Source organism: Zophobas morio, unplaced genomic scaffold (assembly GCF_036711695.1).
Source record: "Zophobas morio isolate AGI-343-1 ecotype UQ-CSIRO unplaced genomic scaffold, CSIRO_AGI_Zmor_V1 ptg000005l, whole genome shotgun sequence".
NCBI classification, from domain to species: domain Eukaryota; kingdom Metazoa; phylum Arthropoda; class Insecta; order Coleoptera; family Tenebrionidae; genus Zophobas; species Zophobas morio.
Window position 1 is genome coordinate 6,188,343 of NW_026972110.1, and position 20,676 is coordinate 6,209,018.

Here is a 20,676-nt window from a genome sequence, read left to right on the forward strand (position 1 = left end):
AGCTATCCAAACCAATTAAACAATGACCAAAATTTAACGCATATTTGTAGGATGAAATGTCAACTTGCAAAATTACCTGAAAGGTTTTCTGGCGATTTTTTATCGGTGCATATTTCAGAAGAGTGCACTGAGTAGTTTCAGAAAAGATATGTTTATTCTGTTTTAACAAAAAAGGAACAATCATCTCTTCACCTATATCATCAGAGATGCCCGAAATACGAATACGAGGTAAAGGCGTCTTAACATCATGAATGTCATATTTTTCATCAAGTTTTTTATTTTGTACAAGCTTTTTTAGTTCATCAGGATTTCGACAATTTAAGAGCACTCCACCGTTTCTAATAGACTTCACTCTTGCAATCCCAAGTTCATCAGTGTTTTCCGGATTAAAAGTTGTAATAAGGTCGGATTTCGTTTGTGTGGTTGTTTGAGCAGCATTTTTTGGTTTCACTACCAGAGCAGAAGTACTTTTAAGTGTAGCAGCATATGATACCGCAGGTTCTTTAGGAATTTGAGCATCACGATTGGGATATTGTTGGATTACTGTCCTAATTTCTTCACGTAATAAGTAATTTTCGTGCTTTAAATCAGCAACTTGCTGGTTAAGTTTATTAAAACTCTCGGAAACTACGCGGGAAAATTCTGTAAATACTTCTTTTAAAAAGTCTGGAAGTTTTTGTAATGCCTCACTATCAATCAATGATGGGCATGAAACATCACCCGGATTTTTAAGAGAAAAGGGGCTACAGAAACCACAACCCCATGTTTGTAACAAGCCTGTTTCTTTCAAAGATGCTACCGCTAATTTATTTAAGTTAACGCATGCTAGGTGATAATTTGCCCCACATTCTTTGCGACAATTAATGTAGTCATCTGCCCTGCCTATAGTCTTATGCGAGGAACACCATTGAGATGCCGAATCGTCAGTCCCGTTTCACCATTGTTGATTTTTTCAAGAATTTGAGATTTTAGTAGATTCAAGTTTTCGAATTGTTTAGGTGTTTTGTCGAAAGATAACCGAACGTTTTTATAAAATAAGATCTCTGGTGCTGAGATTTTTTTTTTGCCTCTAACTATATGTAATACCTCCACTTCAGACTGAAGGAAGACCTTAATTGGGCGATAGCGACCAGGAATAAATTTACCTAATCTCTGTAAACGAATATTAGCGGTATTCACATCATTACTAGCTACTTGCAGGATGTTAGAGATGTCACTCGTCTCAGACATTAAACGCCCATCACGAAACATTGTTTCAGGCTGCTGGGGAACATTGTAAATCATGACGTTTTTACTTCGTTATTGTCTCTCAACAACCTCTTGTACCACGTCTTCAAAATTGGGCTGAGCAGGATTAGGTTGGTGGTGATTGTTTATCATCGATTTTAAATCGTTTATTTGTTGCTAGAAGGTGGTTTTTAGATCGTCAAGCGAAGAGGTAAATTCAGCACGAATGTCAAAAATGAGAGATTTTAAATCGCTGAGTGCATTTAAATTTTTTTCGTAAGAATTACATATAAGCTTGATCGATTTTGACTTAGACCTGGTCATTTTCACATCGATTTCAGATAATCCTATACATTTAGCGTGTAAAGGTTTCCGACAGGCATCACATTGGAAGCTAGTTTCATTAGTTTTAACAGAGTTGTCACAATTCGGGCAGATCATTACGGAAAACTATGCTAGGGACACACTGGGACACTTTGCACCTAGGGACTTTTCAACGTGGCTTACTTTGACAAATAAGAGGGTCACGGGTAGGTAAAAATGAATAAACAAAGGTTAAACACCCAAAAATATGCTGCTGATAAAAGAATGCCGATTCACAAAAAACGCGATAAGGTACGTGGATAGATAGAAGGTTAACGTTGATTGAAGTTTAATAAAACAATACTTCACCCACGGTGACAGAGAAAGGTCATAAAGTAGACCAATAATGTAACTCAGAAAAAGCTTCAAGTCCGTATAACTCACGTCAAAATAAAGCACAGAAGATCAAGCAAAATAATTGAAAATCAGGGAGCAATTTGCACTGTACGTCCACACTAGTCGTACACTAATCCTAATCGCAATCTATCGCAATCTAATCATAATAATGTCTAGGGTGGCTAACTCACTATTCAGTAGCTATCACAGAATCGTATGTTGTAGACATGTCGATGATATTTTTTCTTTTATTTTTCTTTTCTTTAAATTTTTGTTTATTTGTATTTTTCTAGATTTCACTACGGAATGAAAATAGGTGTGTTTTAAATTCCTGACATGAATGTTCGAGAAATTTCACAGTCTTGCAACTTTTAGACAAAAGTTTCTGAACTTGAGGGAAAAGGTGTGAATGAGATCAAAAAATATTAGCAATTCATAAATTCTCTTTAAATATAAGAAGGAAAAATGTACCATCCCATCATTTAAAATCGAAGATACTGCTACGAAACAAACCCATACGCCACCCGGTACGACACCTATGGATTCTAGTATGTACGGCGATGATGACTCATTGTCGGTGACAGCAGCCGGGGAAGAACCTGGAAGCGGATGTCGCGAAGGGTGTTCGAGATCAAGCCTAGAAGCGCTGACAGAGACCTTGGAGAAGGACCGCGCGTCGGGAACAGTTAGTGTGGTCTAGATAATGGGACAGGTCTAGTCAAACCCATTCCAGTCGAGTCGGAATTATTCTGTATATAATCGCTGTATAGTTAGTCGTATAAATTGGAGTTATTAAGATATAAAGTTGTTGAGTTTTACCCTCGTCGATTGTAATTACCGATCCACTAATACTTTAGATATTTGCTACTTTCTTTTACTCAATTTTAAGAATATAAAATATTTGTGTATATCAAATCCATGGATATCCAACACTATACACTGATTCACATTTTTGTGTACAATCACAATAAGCATACATTTTTCAACGATTTTTTATCAGGTATTAATACATATAGGTAGACATTTTTCATAGTAGCCTAAAAATATCGTGAATTCAAAGTTATGAAAAACATTTACGAATGTCTTATCTATCTGTTCTAAGAAAGATAATGATGTGTGATAATTATTGTGTATTTTTTACATTTGCATGTTTGTATTAAATATAACTATCGCATAATTGATATTTTGTTTGGTTTGAACGAATTTATCAATGTTCCAGTACTAAAATATTGTTACTTTACTTTCTAATAAATTTAATAGTTTAAGTACAAATTATTATACTCAAACTTTAATTACATGTCTGAATAGCAATGGTACGCAAAGATTTACTTATAACGTGACGAATTACAAAAAACACAAACTGATTGGGGTCTTAAAAATGTCTCAATTCCTATTACTTATTTGCCTTTCTTTCACTGTTACTTAAGCAATCATATTTTTAAGTATACGGTATTTTCTTTATAAGGAACGAAACTACAACTTCACCAATGTTTTGTATTTTAAGCAATTGCAAAATAGTCTTTACTTTTATTTCAGAATTTACATGGTTATTCGGATCGTTATGCAAAATTATGTCAAACAGGTGTTGTGAAAAAAATTATTAAAAATAATTCTGCTATCAAAATAAATACAGGCGACACGATAAACAAAAAATCTGGAAAATCCAATACAGAAATCTCGAAACGATTATTCTTATCAGATATAATTTTAGAAATGTTATGCAACTGTACAAAACAAACTGACTCATAACTTTAAAGCTCCGATACATTTACAAAAATAAAAGCAAAGATATCAAGAGAATATCATTAAAGTGCATTATGCATGAAAATTTAACGGGCTAACTATGGGCAACTGACAGTTTCATGGAGTGAAGCAGTTGGAAAAAGTGGTACTACTTATATTTGTCATGAGAAAGTTCAATAATTAGTATTTAAAACATTTAGTAAGTATTATTTATGAATGATTGCTTATTTGAACATTTTAAAAAATTCAACATAATATTTTAATGTAAAGACTACAGAGAAACAGTACTAACAACAATAAGCACTATTAAACAACAAAGTAAAAGACAAACAAATTCAACTGGACTAAAGAATAGAAGAATTGGACCTCTGACCAGTGCAACTTTATAAAATTTTTGTGAGTGATACAAGAGAGAAAGTAAATAGCAGAGAGCGGCGACCGTGGGTTTAAGAACTGTGCAGACCACCACACATGACCAGCGCGGCACGGTGTCGATCAATTCGTTGGCCGACTACACTACATTTGGATCGCAGTCTTATCACTTGTTTTTCAGGTGCAATACGCACCTGTACATAGGCGTCGAGTACTCCTTGCACATCAAGCGCTTGGAAGTGTCGCAGTATTCATTTGTAAAACAGCAAATTAGTAAGAAAAATGTGTTTAACGTTTTAGTTTCTTTTATTTATATATGTCTGTGTAGAGGTTTTTTAGTTTACTTCTCATTTTTACGAATATTATTTTGATTTTTTTATTTCATTTTTAATAGAACCAGCACTTTATTTTATTTTTATATAATATTTAACATTGCACAAAATTGTCAAGATTAATCGAAAACTATAGTTTATTTACAATCTGAAACTTTAAAGTTGCATGACGCTTTATCAAAACTTCAAAGTACTGTGACCCAATATAACAGTTTTCCAGGTGAATTTGGGAAAAGTTAAAAATGAAAGTAAAATCTGTTTTTAGTAGCACTCCCGGTTTAAACACAATTTTGCGACGGCATGACAGGGTCAAACATTGGAACAAAATTCATTTGAGAATTTGCTCGCATTTTTTAATTACTCTTCCATAACCAGTTGTGACGTGGAGCGTTCATTTTCTAAATTAACCCTCAAAAGAACACGTTTTACGGAGGAAAATCTCGGGCGAGCGCTAGACCTTGAGCACACTGCGAAAACTATGTGCACGGCTATGAATTAAAACGGCTTCGCCGTTCTCTGGTAATTAGATATAAAAACGAAAAATATCATCCAAATTACTTAAAACTTCGTTAAGTTTCCAGAACTATTTACGGTCTAGAGTTCAGTATCTGCAAAACGTATGCATGAAACCTACACTTAATTGATGGAACGGTCAACATAGAAAAATATTTGAACGTGTTAGAAGAAACTTTGCTGTCTGCTTGACAAGATTTAATTTTTCATTATGACGGTGTATGCTCTGTCATACGTCCAAAAATCTTTAAAATAATTTAGGGACATCACTCCATTGGCATAGGTTTCTGTAGTCCTGAGTTTACATGTTATCAAAATATCAATTATCATTATCACGTTATCACAAATTTAAACACTGGTAGATGCAGTGCCAGAAAGATTTTTTTTATTTTGTTTTTCTCAATATTTTTTATTATGTTGAATTATGATGTCGAATAATTATTTGAAAAAGGCCGATTTTGCACTCCAAAGAAGTGTGTAATAATTAAAAAATTACAATTAAGCTCTATTCATACTTTTTACAATGAAAATACTAGCACTGCTGGAGAAGAGTTCAAGAAGAAATGCTCGCTTAGAGCTGCGGTTGTATCGGTTTTTGTAGAATCGTAATCATGTAAGTAGTTAAGTAATAGGAGTATGTTATTTATAAACAAGTAGAGATGGATCATTTTAAGTTCAACATGGTGAGCCATCAGAATCTAACAACGGACTGTCAGTCAGTAGCGTAACATGCACACTTCTGAAGGGGGTGGTTTTTTAAACTATTTTTTTAATCGCAGGGAAAGATACACTTAAGTGAGCTGCACACGCTAGCACGAATGCGAATGCATCTATTAGGCACTAATCTATACAGGTACCCTTACACTAGAAAAGTAACTAATCTAAACATTGTACATAACAAATTTAAAATCAAAAGAAAAAAAATAAAAATTGCCACAATTTATTTGTTTATACTTTTTTTTACATTTTACAAACGGAGTCCAACTGTAATTGCGTTGAAAATTTTCACATTCATGTTCTACTAGTTATATGCACTTATTTCTTAATTTAAATACATACCTAGTAACTGATTATAGGCTGATTGCTATTAGACGGGACAACACACGCCGGCATACCTAAAATATTTACTTTAAAAACGGTTCTTTTAAAAAATCAGTAGGTATTTCTTCTTACTCATTCAGTGGACAGAAATATTGTAGATAAATGTTGACATCCGTTAACAATGAAAACACTTGAGGACAATCGTAAATAATTGTACATACACCAGTACTGTTGTTCGGAGTTTTTGGACAGTTGGGTCGAATTGTTACATCACCACCACGACCCAGTTTAAATGAACCTAAAATTAACAAACAAGTTACTGTTAATCTGATAGTATGCATTTTTCCACTATATACTAAATGACAAAAAACCGAATACCTATCAAACGTGCATTTTTTATGAAAAGTTTTATCAGTAATTATATTTATATGTAATGTTTGCTATTTTCGTTACGGTTTCGTGGTGAAAAACCTTTAATATAAAAAATAAAATATATGCATGTCGTACGACAGTACAATGCAAAAACATATACGCTACAAATATTAATTTTATGTTAGCAGTTTAATAGGAGTAGTAGATTACCTTGAGGTGTTGTGATACTTTCATTATGATTTTTCAAATCCTGAAGCCATTGCGGAATGCTTGCTAAAGTAATATTTAAATCAGAAATAGACAATAAACTGTGCAGAAGATACTTACGTTGTTCTGTCGTTGCATATGTTGACAGTACAGTGGTAGTAGATGGATAGAATGCTGGGGGTGGAGCAATTGGTTCTATAAAACATATATAAAAAAAAAAACAATATAAATTGTAACTATTTCAAGTAATTTGTGGAAAAACTTAAAAATATTTGTGGATTCCTCAATAGGTATTTGTTTGGTTCCAAAACATGTAATTAATTCTTTAATGTTACGTAGGCAAAACTGCGATTGTGGCGTAAATTTTCTACAACATATATTGATAATAATTATCATGTTTTTAAAATTGTTTTTAATACTCCGAAACTGAATAGAACAATTAAAATTAAATCTGGCATTTAGCAATAAGTGAACTACCAAAAAAACTTAGTAAATTTATTACTTAGTGGAAACAAGGAAAGTACTAGGGAGATACAACACGAGTTTTCTGGCATATGTAATATAGAACTAAAATAATTATTGTAACTACTTTATTTTTTTGGAATCTTCCATATTTTCATTTTTCGAATCATAATCAAAAAATTACAAATCTTAATGAGAATTTTATTACATATATGGTATTAGTAGGTGTTGTTTCAACAAAGCATTCTCAAAATCAAGCGTACAATCCTTAAAGAGTCAATCTGCGGCTACGTCATTAGCTTTGAGGTAAAGAAAGTGTTAATTTATAATATTATAGTAGCAATATAAATTTACATTGCACGAAGTTTATTTTTTTAAGCCATTAGATACTCATTGCACAAATATGTAGCAACAATATTCCATCACTCAGTTCTATCTACTTCACGTCTTTACGACAATATCCACGTATTGAGAAGATTATGCTAGATGCAAACTAAACAATATAATTTCAAATGTTATACTTACCAGAAAGAGCAATCGGATGGGCATAATCTGAAAACAAAGATGATCTAAACATTCACATACATTTAGCCAAAAAGTTAAATTTTAATTATTGATTACGATTTAAGGTTTCAACGCATATGAACCGAACTTTAAAAATTCGTTCTACGCCTTAAATGTGCTGTACTGTAATTATTATTTATTAATATTTTAAATTTCAAGAGATACAAAAAACTCTAGAACCTTTGTGCCGCCAGTTCGGAATTAATGTTTAATCGTTTGTTATTCTTGTTTGGTTATGAATTACATTGGTCTAAAATTTTACAGATAGAACTTCCATCGCCTCTGAAACACAATCAATTGGTGTACTATTATTTCAACTGAATTTTCCTCCCCACTAGAGTACAATAAAATATATCCAGCTTTTTCGAAAAATTATACAAATTGATTTTACCAATTTTATTTGTTTATGAGAATCCCTATAAGTTGTAATAAATATATGTATGTAATGTTAAAGTAAATGTAAAGAAGCGTGCTAGACGTATATTTCAAATGAGTTTTTCCTTGTTGATGACTTCACAAAGCTTTATGATGAACACTTTTGCAAAATGTATATCAGTTTAGATAGGTGCAGTATAATAACAATAATAACAGTATTGTATTCCCAAATTTTCTGGAAAATGGAGTGAGCCGTTCCTGATTTAATAAATAAAATAAACTAACTCATTCAATAATTTTTTTGGGTCAGCAATTCTAAAAATACAAATGTAATGATAAACCACATATCCTCTTGTTTTGCACATTTTCGATGGGATTTATTCGGCAAGATTTTGAGATGACATCATCAATTTTTTGGAGGGGTATAAACAGATATATTTTAATTAAAAATTTACTATGCTACGATAACTTTAAAACATCTGTAAGATTCCAAAGCATTCGGTTTTGCAGTTCCTGATTTAATAAATAAAATAAATTGGCTCATTCATTAAATTTTTTGAGTCAGCCTGTATTAGCAATTCTAAAAAATATTAATGGAATAATAAATCACAAGTACCGGGTGTTTCTTTTATTTGATACAACCCCTGTAATTTTTTAATTTTTAAAGATAAATCTGTAGTTCTTTGAGCAAATTTGTATCATTTTAAAAGATCTAGTGATGAGAACATTTTTTCAATTGTTTTTCAAGCAACTAGATTTTGAAATAAACGGAAAATTTTGGAGATATTTTACTAAATAACTTTTTTATTATTGATTTTAGAATATTGGTTGCTTGTGATTTTTTGTAGTGAAAAAATCAATCTTTCCATTTATGAAAAAATATACCTAGTGTTCCATTAAAAAAAAATAAGTTGACGTCATTTCCGGTTCTACCGCCAGTGATAATAAAAATGTGTGCTTACCATCATATAAATCTTTGAGAATGATACAAATTTGGTTAAAGAACTACGGGTTTATCTTCAAGAATAAAAAAGTTACAGGGGTTGTATCAAATAAAAGAAACACCCTGTATATATTCATCATATTTTGTACATTTTAGGTAAGATTTATTCGCAAAATTTTGAGGTGGTGCCATTAGTTTTTTGGAGAGGATACACAAACGTATTTTGATTGAAAATTTACCGTGCTTGCGTCTACATTAAAACGTCTGCAAAATTTCAAATCATTCGAATTTGCAGATTCAAAATTAAAATGCAAAATGTTGTTATACATTTGCAAATCTCGGTAAAAACTCAACACGGATTCATAAACTACACATGTAAGGCTATGTTATTTAATACAATGTAAAACCCATTTACTACGTACAATTTTGAGGTGACGTCATCACATTGTTGGTGGGGACGATTAAACAAAATTTTACATATTATTCATAACACACAAATAAAATTGACAACAATCGGTTCAGTAGTACATAGACGGCGGACAAACAGACGGAAACGGGACACCTATGTTTTTGTAATCTAGGGGTCATGAGACATCGAGAAAATATAAAAGCTTACGCTTGGGAAGTAAAAATTGGTCGAAAGTGATTTCGACCTAACTTCCCTAGCCCTTGAAGTAGAGTCCGACCAATCACGCTTCTTTAAAAAATTATAAAATTTGATTTTGCGAATTTCGTTTTGTGATAACCCTTATAAAACAAAAAGTAGTCGCGTAATTAACACCCCCGCAACCCCTGTGTTGTGCAGGTGCAAATTCCAATGAAACACGGTCCATACAAGCATGGACAATAGGAAATATATTGAACGCAGATAACAAAGCGAAAAGTTTCTCAATACATGCTTAACTTCAACTGTTTATGTTTACACTTCGAAAGAATTCAACTATTAGCATGTGCAGATTAACAAGATCAGCGGTTAAAAGAAAATGAAATTTTCTCAACGCAGAAGAGAGGACTGATTAATTAATTAACCACGCTCAGTTTTTTCCCAAAAACACTCAAATTTGAAGAAAATTCGGCAAATTGTAAGAAGACGATTTAGCATACCTCCTTAAAACATTTGTTAGATTTCACAGCATTCGTAATTCGCCATTAAAATCATGCAGTAGTACTCTGAAGCACCCTGCATGATATTGATTTTTTCTCCAAAAATCTGGATGTCTGGGGAAAACTCGACACGGATTCATAAATGACACATGCAAGAGTATATAATTCTATAAAATTTAAATAACATTTATTCTTCAAAATTGTAAAATGACGTCATCACCTTTTTGCAGGGGCATAAAAGAAAAAATTTTGATTAACGATTTACCATGCTTACGATAAGTGTTTGTGAGATTTCAGAGCATTCGGTTTTGCAATTGTTATACAATGTCGATATTTTTGCCAAAAATCTGGATGTCTCGGGTAAAAACTAAACACGGATTCATATGCTTATCTTAATTTATAAAATTTAAATAACATTTACCCTTGCAAATTTTGGAGATAACGTCATCTCATTGTTGATGGGGAGAATTAGCCAAATTTTGGCTAGAGTTTAACATCTACGCGATATTACTAATCTTAATATATATAAATCTCGTGTCACAATGTTTGTCCTCAATGGACTCCTAAACCACTTTAACCGATTATAATAAAATTCGCACACCATGTGCAGTTCGATCCAACTTGAGAGATAGGATAGTTTAAATCTCAAATTACAGTCGCAATTTTAATTTATTGCTAATTATTTGTCTGCTATTATTTGACAGTCACAATTATCTGTTAACTCCAAATGATTCTAACAGATGTCGATACCTTTCGACTGGGTTGAGTAAGTAATCAATAGATGGCGCTGCTATGGTAAATCTACGAACGTGTCATATAAGCTACATTTTAACAGCATAATTACCACGTGTTGTTGACGCTATAAAATTAATTAAATTTATTTTGTAGTGAACGTGTCTGTTATTATTTGACAGTCACAATTATCTGTTAACTCCAAATGATTCTAACAGATGTCGATACCTTTCGACTGGGTTGAGTAAGTAATCAATAGATGGCGCTGCTATGGTAAATCTACGAAGGTGTCATATAAGCTACATTTTAACAGCATAATTACCACGTGTTGTTGACGCTATAAAATTAATTAAATTTATTTTGTAGTGAACGAAATATTGTGTTCAACGTACTTCCCCTTCAAATCTCAATCCAGTGAATTTGTATACCAACATCAACATTTTCGTCTTTGTTCGTAAATAATTTCATTGTACTAAAGGGTTATAGTAGTAGAAAGTCAAATAAGGAGATCACCATATTTTTTTACAAATACCATCTGTGTGAAAAAGCATAGTGGACTCCGTGACTGATGTTCTCTTATTGTTCCTCTTAGATTGTTTACTATAATGTAATATAACACAAACTTTAGCCACAGCAACGCGTGGCCGGGTCAGCTAGTACACATATAAAATTTGACAACAATCGCTCCAGTTTCCGAGATTATCTATCTAATAAAAATCCGAACAGACGGCAAACAGACAGGCATTTGCGTATTATAAACGGGATTTACTTAGCAAAATTTTTAAATGAAGTTATCAAATATTTGATGTAGAGGATGAAACAAATTTGGTTAGTATTTCTCCATCTAAATGGCATTCTTAAAATAGATCTAAAATTGCATAACAGTCAAATCTTTATTTTTAGGAATTATTTGTTTAATAAAATTTTCAACACATGGTGAACAGGGACAGAAGATGGACAACAATGCCAGTTTACACCCGGAACGTAAAAATTCAATATTACAAGTTCAAAAAGTTGTGATCACGTGTGATAAAATATTATAAAGTTAGATTATACAAATTTTTGAAACTTATCTGTTAATGTTTGTGTATACATATTTATATGTGAACTTGCTGCCTTGTACTAGAAAAAGATTTCAGTCAACAATCAACAGTTTTGGATAAGAGGTTACCTAATGCGGTTTTAAAATAGACTTCATAAATAATTAATATCAAAGAAATCCTTAGAAACTTTGGTAAAATACTGGCTCCGAGATTACAGTACAATATAAAAGTTCAGATATTTTTTTTATTATTAATTTCCAAAACGTTACATCTTTTTTAAAACTACGCTATGATACAGAAAATACTCCAAAGAAACTAATGCATTAATTAAAGTATTACTGTAAAAATTGAGATGAATCTGTAATCTTCTTGAAATTTTGGAAATACACTGAATTTAGATCATAGGATCTAAAAAAACTGCTCTAGTAGGCCACGAAATTTATTTTTAAAATAATGGTGTTGGCAACACCAACGCGTTCCTTGCTCATTTGGACATTTACGATTAAAACAATGCCAACATCACGATTTTAAAAATAATTATCATGTCCTACTAGATGACTTTTTTCGATCATACTGATACTTCGCTAGCGTAAGCTAAATGAGGTATTTTGACAGCCTGTAAAATACGAAAATGTTAGTCTTTTGTCTGCGTCTACTTATCAGTCGTCTTTTAGTTTTAAATATTAGATATAGGTATAGTCTCGAACACTACTGGACTAATTATTGTTGGGTGTACAGGTGTGAAATATGGTATACATAATAAAACGCTACTAACCAATATTTCTTTTCATGAACTTAAACTTATAATCTGTGCACACCTGTCAGCGATTATTTATTACAGACGAGATTTAGTTTACTAGGCGCTCTATTAAAGTTAAAATGTACTTACCAAACAAAACATGCTGTCCTGAAGAAAACTGAGCTCCACCAGCTATTGAAGCTGCAAAGAATTAAATAATTAATAAAATAACTAAACACATAAACTGTCAAATGCATTTACTCGTAAAGAAAAAAAATGCCAAATGTCGTAAAAAACTTATATGAAAACACACATAAAACCGTCTGAATTCTAAAGTCATTAAACGAAAATATTTGTTAGTTTATAAACAATAATAATATAATATAAAAGTATTACAATTTAGTATTTTTAACTAAAATGAAGACGTCTTTACTGATCTTTTGTAATTTCATGCGAAAACCTGATGTTTGCCATTTGTGGAAAAATAAAAACAATAAAAATATACATATTATCTGTTCAAAAATTAAAAAACGACTTAACCGGCAACATAGTACGAAAACTCAACCGACAACATTGTCTAGGGAGATTTTTTGTGCTGTTAAAAAAATTGAGGTCCGGATGATTATGATTTTCATTCAAAACACGTTGTTTTTTGTTATTTTATTTTAACATTTTTGTCATGAAATTTCAAATTTGAAGTTTTTTGCACGATCAATTTGCCAATATAAAAATAAGCTCTAGAGGAGTTTTATTTGATACCAACTTAATTCAACAGGTGATGCTTTTTTAATTTTTGAATAAACAGTACATGCACATTACACTAATGTTTCTAGTTTGGTTTAAACTAGTGACTTTCTTTCATAATTATGGTAAAAGTATATATTTTCAGTTGCCCATTTAAAACGCAACAGTTTTGAAAGAAAACTCGCAAAAAAGGCTCTTAAGAACATACCAAATTTTTCATAGTCTATCACCACAAGAAAATGAGTTACTTACGTCGGACGCCAGCAATACGGTTAATTAACTCAAGGCCGTCTGCGGCGAGGTTTATGTAAAATAGCATCAGTAATATTTGACGCATTATTTAAAGTGAATAGTTAATAAGTACCTGGTGTTGGTGCTACCACTTCAGCGTCGACTGAATCAGTTTGATTAGGTTTAACCACGACCAGAGAAGTAACGTCCGTTACAAATGAATATTTTAAGGCTAAATCAAGTGCCTTCTTCGTCAATTCTGTTTTATTTTCTGCGGTTTCCCTTTGTGTTAACATCTGCGATACAGTTAAATATGCCCAAAGTCTTTCTAAAGAAGTAACCGGTTCAGTACGAGTAGTATTAAAAATGACAGGTCCAATAGTACAAATTCCTATAACACGAGGCAGAAAATCTACGTTTGATCCTGTAAAGAAAACTACATATACACAAAAATTACTGAGCATTTTACTGAAACAAACCAGTTCGGCCTGCCACGACTATTTCTGAACCTTTGAAAAGAATTGGGTAATGGGTTTTTGTGACTTCTGAAGCTCCATCTACATATTTAAAGGTAATATTACTCATTAAAGGTGATGAAATCAAACGGTAAAAATCTTGTAATTGTAAAGAAGCATCTGCTGCTTCGTATATGTGTCTAGAAAATCCCAGATTTTTTGAAGATAATTTTTTTAAAAAGGTTTTTTCAGCGCCGAGACCAAATGAAAGGGAAAAAATTGCTGCACGTTTTTCACCTGTGTTAAGTTTTGTCACCTAAAATAGCTCGCTTTCAGTGCTTTAAATATAGTTGTATTTTTTACTTACTATGTTAGTAATTTCATCTGTAGAACCGATTCCCACATTTGGTAAACCATCCGTTAAAAATATAATCATGGGCTCGTATTTTTTCGATTTATTTTCCTGGGTCCTTTTGGTTAAAAATACACCTACTTCTAAACCCGCAATTATGTTAGTGTTACCTAATAATGACTTGTCGGTCACAATATCTTTTGCTTTTTTAATGTTCTCCTCAGTAGCTTCTGCTGGTTGAGGTAAATTGGCTTCCTAAAATACAGTAATGTAACTCAAAGATTTCATATTTTTAAAAATAATAGTTTTTTACTTACTCTCAGGAATGGTTCAAGTTCTCCATATTTTGGTGAACTTAATTCAACTGTCTTAAATTTATTTTCTACAGGATCCCAAACTGAAGCATCGTCATAGAATCTGACGATATTGAATAAGTCTTTAGCGTTAAGTTCCGATAAAATATTTTGCATGGCTTCAATGAGCTGATCCAATTTCCTTCCACTCATACTGCCACTGTGATCCAAAACAAACACGATATGCTTGGGCAGAGGTTCCAATTCAGAAGGAGCGAAAAAATGCACAAAATATCCATCTTTCACTAAAACCTAAGAAAAAAATCTTGTTTTATTTTAAACTCACATAAATTCAGCAATCCATTGAATTAACAATTCTTATACCTCGCCTCCTTGAGGATCCCTTTCTACGTCGTACTGAACTACAAACTGACCAGCCAATCCATTTTCTGTATTACCCCCAAGATTTTCAGCAAACTGTTTTTGTCGATTTATGTCTGGATTAAATTGCACGACGGCAGAATATTTATCAGTAAAATATATGTTTGCAGATGGGTCTAGTTTGTCATCATTTTTGCTTATTTCATTTCCTGTTCTTAAAGATGGTGTTTTTACAAAAGTTAACGGTCTGCTCTCATCGATATTAACCTTGAATTAATTTAATCAACATTTATTTTCACATGTTTCTGTTAATACCTGAACTCCCAGATCCTTAACAATTTGTCCTGGATGAATGTTAATAACGAGTTCGTATTGTCCTACTTGTCGTTCAAGAAGTTCTTCATAGAGCAGTCTAAATATTGTTTTACTTTCGGGTTCTATATTTACTGAGACTGTAAATGTTTTGGAATCTCTTGCACTCAGTTCAACGTGGGCTGCACTTTGTCCACTCATTACGGCCTATCAAGAAACTCTAATGAGTTAATGTTAAATAGACATCTTAACAATAACAGCATGTTAAAAAAACAAGTTTCATACGACGTTATTTTAGAATACAAAGCCCAAAATTCTAAGGGATGAGTCCTGTAAAATATCTTATGGAACGTGTATTTTATAATTATTTTTCTACTCCACACCTTTTTTTTCCATTTTAATATAAAAATTGTTTTTTTATTTATTTTGGGGAATATTGTTATAGTTGCTACGACAAATGTCAGACTGTAACAAATGAAGGTTAAATTTTCACAATAATAAATTATTATTAACACAAAAAAAACGGGAAATGACCCAAAAGAGCACCCGGAGCCCAGCAGTGTCTAAATCTAAACTTGTCCGGGTGCTCCAGAGCTCCACAGGTACAGTTAGGGAAGCAGTGAAAGTAATTTTCAGCAAAATATTGTGACAATCAATACCTGGCACTTATCTAAGTGCCCAAAACACATCCAATGGTACGATTAATGTGTAGGTACATATCATGGTAAAATTTAATTTTTATTAAAAATATCATTTTTTAATCTTGAAAAAATAAATTATACCAGTTCTCTTAAAACACTCAATTTGGGGCCTTTAACATTCGGTTATGAACTCGAAGTAGAAAATGATATTATAACATTATTTCGATACATTTCCAGAAAAATAATTTTATGCGTTATTGTCGATCAGCAAATGTTTTTCTTTATGTAATGGAACAAATGTGATCGAATTATATTTATCTTTTTTTCTATATTTAAATTTGTGTCGACTTGTTTTGCCAGCCACGTTAATATTATGCAGATAATGTACGATCTCTGCAAAATATGTTTGTTTTTATTTATTGTAATTTTATTAGAATTTAAGATTTATCAAAAGCCAATGAGTTAATATAATAAGAATTATTATGTTTACCTCAAACTAAAGATAACAATTTTTTAAGAAATAATAAATGCAAAAATTAACACTTTTAAGATTTTTCTAGAACATATCCCCCTTCCTAAATAATTCGTTCTGTTAAAGATATTTTAATTAATTCGCTATGTTATGATAATATTACATAAATAATAAAACAACATTTTTTTACCTGTTCGTATATCTTTTTAGCTTCTCCTTTTTCTTTGACGTAAGCTTTGTATACTTTTTCATCGATTTCCATCTCAAATTCCGAAATAAACGCATTTTCGGGAAGAATGACTGAAAAAGTGGTTTGTTGTGCTTGTTTCTTCAAATTTCGTACTCTACTAGTGATAAGTGTTCTTGCAAAACGGTTACTCACATTAGCGATAATTTGCATAGAATATATTTGAGGACTAACTTGAAGGTCCTATACAAATTTCAACATAATTTCTGAATTATTGTTAATATTTCTACTTAATACTTACATTTGAAAATTCTGCAGGTTTTTCTTTTGCAGGTTCCGTAGTTGACACCACTAAACTGCTGCTGTCAGTTGGAATAGAATATACTGTTTTACATAACAGTAGAAAAAATATTATTGGTGTATACATGTTATGTTATTTTTGTGATTCGTGTTTAGTAATTTGAAAGTTCTTAAAATCGTGTTACCATATATATAGTTGCCGTTTTTCCCCACTCAAGAAACACATGCCTACGGAGAAAACCAAACATCACTACATACTATAAAACAAAGTCGCTTTCCTCTGTCTGTCCCTATGTATGCTTAGATCTTTAAAACTACGCAACAGATGTTGATGCGGTTTTTTTAATAGATAGAGTGATTCAAGAGGAAGGTTTATATGTATAATAACATCCATTATATAGTAGAGAAATACTGTTATTTTTGAGGTTTCTAATGTGATGTAAATAATTACATTTTTTCCGCTTACATTGCAAACGCAGGCTGAACCCTACGAGATTTATCAAAATAATGTACTAAGTATTGTACACCTTGAAAAGGTCTACAGAAAACTCCGCGATGATATATGTCTATCTCTTATGGATAACCCACAATAACAATTTTTTGTCAATTATCTTCACGGTATAGGGAAAGGGGAATTGTTTTACTCCGAATTTAATGCGTGCGAAGCCGCGGGCAAAAGCTAGTAAATTATAAATTATCTTTTTTTAAGAACGAAACCTCCTTGGCCGGACTATAATTCCGTAGAAGTGGTCGTTCACATGCTGCGTAAACAAGTAAAAGAACAGGTTCTACTGATGTTCCAAGGTTGAGTTCATTGAATATAACTAAAGAAAACTCTAATAATAATCTAAGAGCTAGCGATCCATTTATTTAATATATTTCAGTACTCATGAAAACTAATTGAAAAGCAATGGATGAAGTCTTGTATACCTACAGAATAAGACATACTTACATACCCCATTCTGGCAATTGAAACCAATGAGAAAAAGCAACCCCAAATTTACAAAAAAAAATCCTCTCTTAGGGATTTAAATTAGTGATGTTATGTTGCTGTAGCATTTAGGCTTATTCATCAGACTAATTTACTTTTAGATAACCATAATTAAATTTAATTTTAATAGTAAAACTTTGACAAAATACATAAGTACTGCACGAAATGAACATTTACTCAAATTACTGCTAGTTATAAAATTTTCTAGTAACAACCCACTAATTATATTATAGCATACATTTTATTGACTCTTAGAAAAAAATTTTAAAACTCGACAATTCTGTTATATAAAGGACTGGTACAACATGTCACTAACAAGTTGTACATGTCGTTGGAAGAGTAAGGCATCACTCAAAACAGTTGGAATAAGCTGACTTGATTACTTTAATTAGGAAATGGTCTAGTAATAACCAACGCGCGGAATTGTATCTCATACGCTAGAACCAGTGCTGTCGCGGCGATAGTTTGATTACAAATATATTTTTCTTTTGGACTATTTCAACATAATATAACATTTCAAGATCACAAATCTGTGGTCCTGTGGTTGAAAAACTAAAAAGGGCATCGAGTATTATTATTTGAAGTAATATAGTAATATAGAAGTAGTTTTTTTTTATTAGCTGTAAACACTCCTAGCAACGCACTGGCTGCGACCTTGTGGACCAGATCAAAGCGTCCCCGCTACTCGCCGTAAAACACACCTTACTTCAACTGAGGGATTGCAGCGGTGAGATAATTAACAAACATAAGTTATTTTTGCGTATACAAATTCTACGAACGAAAACTGCTGGTTTTACCCACTACCGTTACTCACTGTTCCCATTGCTAGCAATTAATGCACAGAAGTGGGTCTTACGTAATTAGTGATGTTTACAACTAGTGTGTTTATAAGAAATGTTAGGAACTTCCAAAAAAAAAAAATGTTTGAGAAATAGGCTTGAGCAAATGAAAGATTTTTTTACAAAACCTGTACAAAAAAAACTCGAAAATTATTTTTCTACTTCTAACACGGTTTATTATTAATTATTATTTTTATTATTATTAATAAAAGATAAAGGGCAGAGGGCAAGCCCTGTTATGCCCACGGAACTGTACAATTATAACAATATGTGAACAATCTATAAACTGTCAAATCTAGATTTAAAAACATTAACATTAGGACTCTGGACGACTTCCTCCGGCAACTTGTTCCAAGTGTCAAACACTCTGTTTCTTACGAAATGCTGTCTTACAGTTGTACGAAAATTCTCGTTTTTCAGTTTGAAGCAATGACCTCTAGTTCTGGAATATGTACATAAGGTAAATAAATCCTGCATTAATGGATCCTCGAGCCTCAACGATTTGAAGGTGAAAATTACACCCCCTCGAATTCTTCTGTCCTTCAATGTGGGTAGCGACATTATGATAAGACGCTCAGAATAAGATGGTCGGAAAGGGTCATTACCATAGGGAAGACGAGTCATTCTTTGTTGTACTGACTCCAAACGATTTTGATCTCCAATGAGCACAGGCCACCAAACGTTATTTGCGAACTCCAGTACTGGTCTTACAAAATTTTTATACAGCTTTAACGTGGTGCTTACACTTGGTTTTATAAAAGATCTTTGTAGTAAATACCCAAGAGAATTTGCTTTTTTAATGACGCTCACGATGCGATCACTCCATGTCAGTTCTGAGTTTACTATTTAATTGGGAATTAGTTCTGGTTAATAATACTCCATCCAGTGAGTAGACATATTTGCTGTTATTCGGTCCTATATGTAGCACTGAACATTTCTGCTTATTTATTGGGAGGAGCCACTCCTTGGACCACTGATTCACTATTAAAATATCTTTACTCAAAATACTGCAATTCGTGGGAGTGTCATTGTAAATTTTTAAGTCATCAGCGTAGAACAAACACCGTGACTGGATTTCTGTTTTTAAATCAGCAATATACGTTATAAATAACAACGGACCCAGCACCGAACCCTGCGGCACTCCACTTTCCACAGCTGTCAGATCACTCAGTGATGCACCGACTTTAACTCTGAAACTTCGATTAGTTAAGAATCCTTTTATCCATTCTAGTAACAGTCCTGTAATGCCATAGTGTCGAAGTTTTAACAGAAGATTTGTTATTGGAACTTTGTCAAAGGCTTTACAAAATTCAAAATACACAACGTCGGTAGCAACACCACGGTCGAAATTTTTGGTCCAATCTGATACGGCACAAAGAAGATTAGTGGACACAGACTTTTTTGGGACAAACCCGTGCTGTTCGGCAGGAAGAACGTTGTTCGCAAGCGGAAACTTTCTTATCTCATCGGAAATAATAGATTCCATGATTTTGGCTATGACCGCAGTGAGACTAATCGGTCTGTAGTTCACAGCTTGAAATTTATCGCCTTTTTTAAAGATCGGCTTTACAATGGCCAATTTCCAATCTTCAGGAAGTTGACTGTTTTGAAAAGATTGTGTCATTAAAATCTTCAAAGGTATACACACGGTCTCAGCACATTTATTAAGAACTGTCGGAGTAATCCCATCTAGTCCAGGTGAGGTGGTTGATTTAAGTTTACTCAACTTGATTTTAATTAATTCCTCCGGGAACGCTAGTACTAGTACTTAATAAAACTTTTTGTTAATATTTCTCTCGCCCATGGTCGTGTTTAATTAAATACTATTTCATTTGGAATCTAAAAAGTTATGATTGTCTTGTATTTGTAATAGTTTGATAAAATTCCAATGTTTACCTAATGCAAAAGAGACGGTACACATCAACAAAAATCGACATTTTTGACATATCAAAAATTGTAAAAATTTTCAATAGTAATATTCCAAGTGCATGTCAAATTGTCGACAATTTT

The 20,676-nt window shown here is 32.3% G+C and overlaps 1 protein-coding gene and 1 long non-coding RNA gene across 3 annotated transcripts; one reads left to right on the top strand and one right to left on the bottom strand.

Moving 5' to 3' along the window:
• The first annotated feature begins 2,060 nt into the window (after positions 1-2,060).
• On the top strand, positions 2,061-2,730 carry LOC135146432 (uncharacterized). The gene is made up of 2 exons (XR_010283820.1): positions 2,061-2,329; positions 2,384-2,730. It is a non-coding gene; the product is annotated as an uncharacterized LOC135146432 (long non-coding RNA).
• A 3,082-nt stretch (positions 2,731-5,812) lies between these two features.
• On the bottom strand, positions 5,813-17,381 carry LOC135122500 (inter-alpha-trypsin inhibitor heavy chain H4-like). Of its 2 annotated transcripts, XM_064046719.1 has the most exons (15): positions 17,303-17,381; positions 16,838-17,064; positions 16,540-16,779; positions 15,240-15,443; positions 14,928-15,191; positions 14,568-14,855; positions 14,266-14,505; positions 13,923-14,214; positions 13,577-13,867; positions 12,619-12,669; positions 7,494-7,520; positions 6,627-6,701; positions 6,510-6,572; positions 6,060-6,225; positions 5,813-6,001 (listed from the first exon to the last, which is right to left on the bottom strand). In XM_064046719.1, exons 2-15 carry the CDS (start codon positions 16,961-16,963, stop codon positions 5,974-5,976), a joined length of 2,355 nt encoding a protein of 784 aa, XP_063902789.1. In that variant the 5' UTR covers positions 16,964-17,064; positions 17,303-17,381; the 3' UTR covers positions 5,813-5,973. The 2 variants fall into 2 exon arrangements, with proteins under 2 accessions (XP_063902789.1, XP_063902790.1); XM_064046720.1 differs by lacking the exon at positions 17,303-17,381 and having other exon boundaries at positions 16,838-17,090.
• Positions 17,382-20,676: the final 3,295 nt, after the last annotated feature.

Bases quoted from the DNA above. Each gene is read 5' to 3' on its own strand.
- LOC135122500 (XM_064046719.1), bottom strand. From the start codon at position 16,963: ATGTATACACCAATAATATTTTTTCTACTGTTATGTAAAACAGTATAT. The intron at 16,780-16,837 runs GTAAGTATTAAG...AAATTTGTATAG, and splicing joins AACCTGCAGAATTTTCAAAT to GACCTTCAAGTTAGTCCTCA. The intron at 7,521-12,618 runs GTAAGTACATTT...CTTTGTTTTCAG, and splicing joins AGGACAGCATGTTTTGTTTG to ATTATGCCCATCCGATTGCT.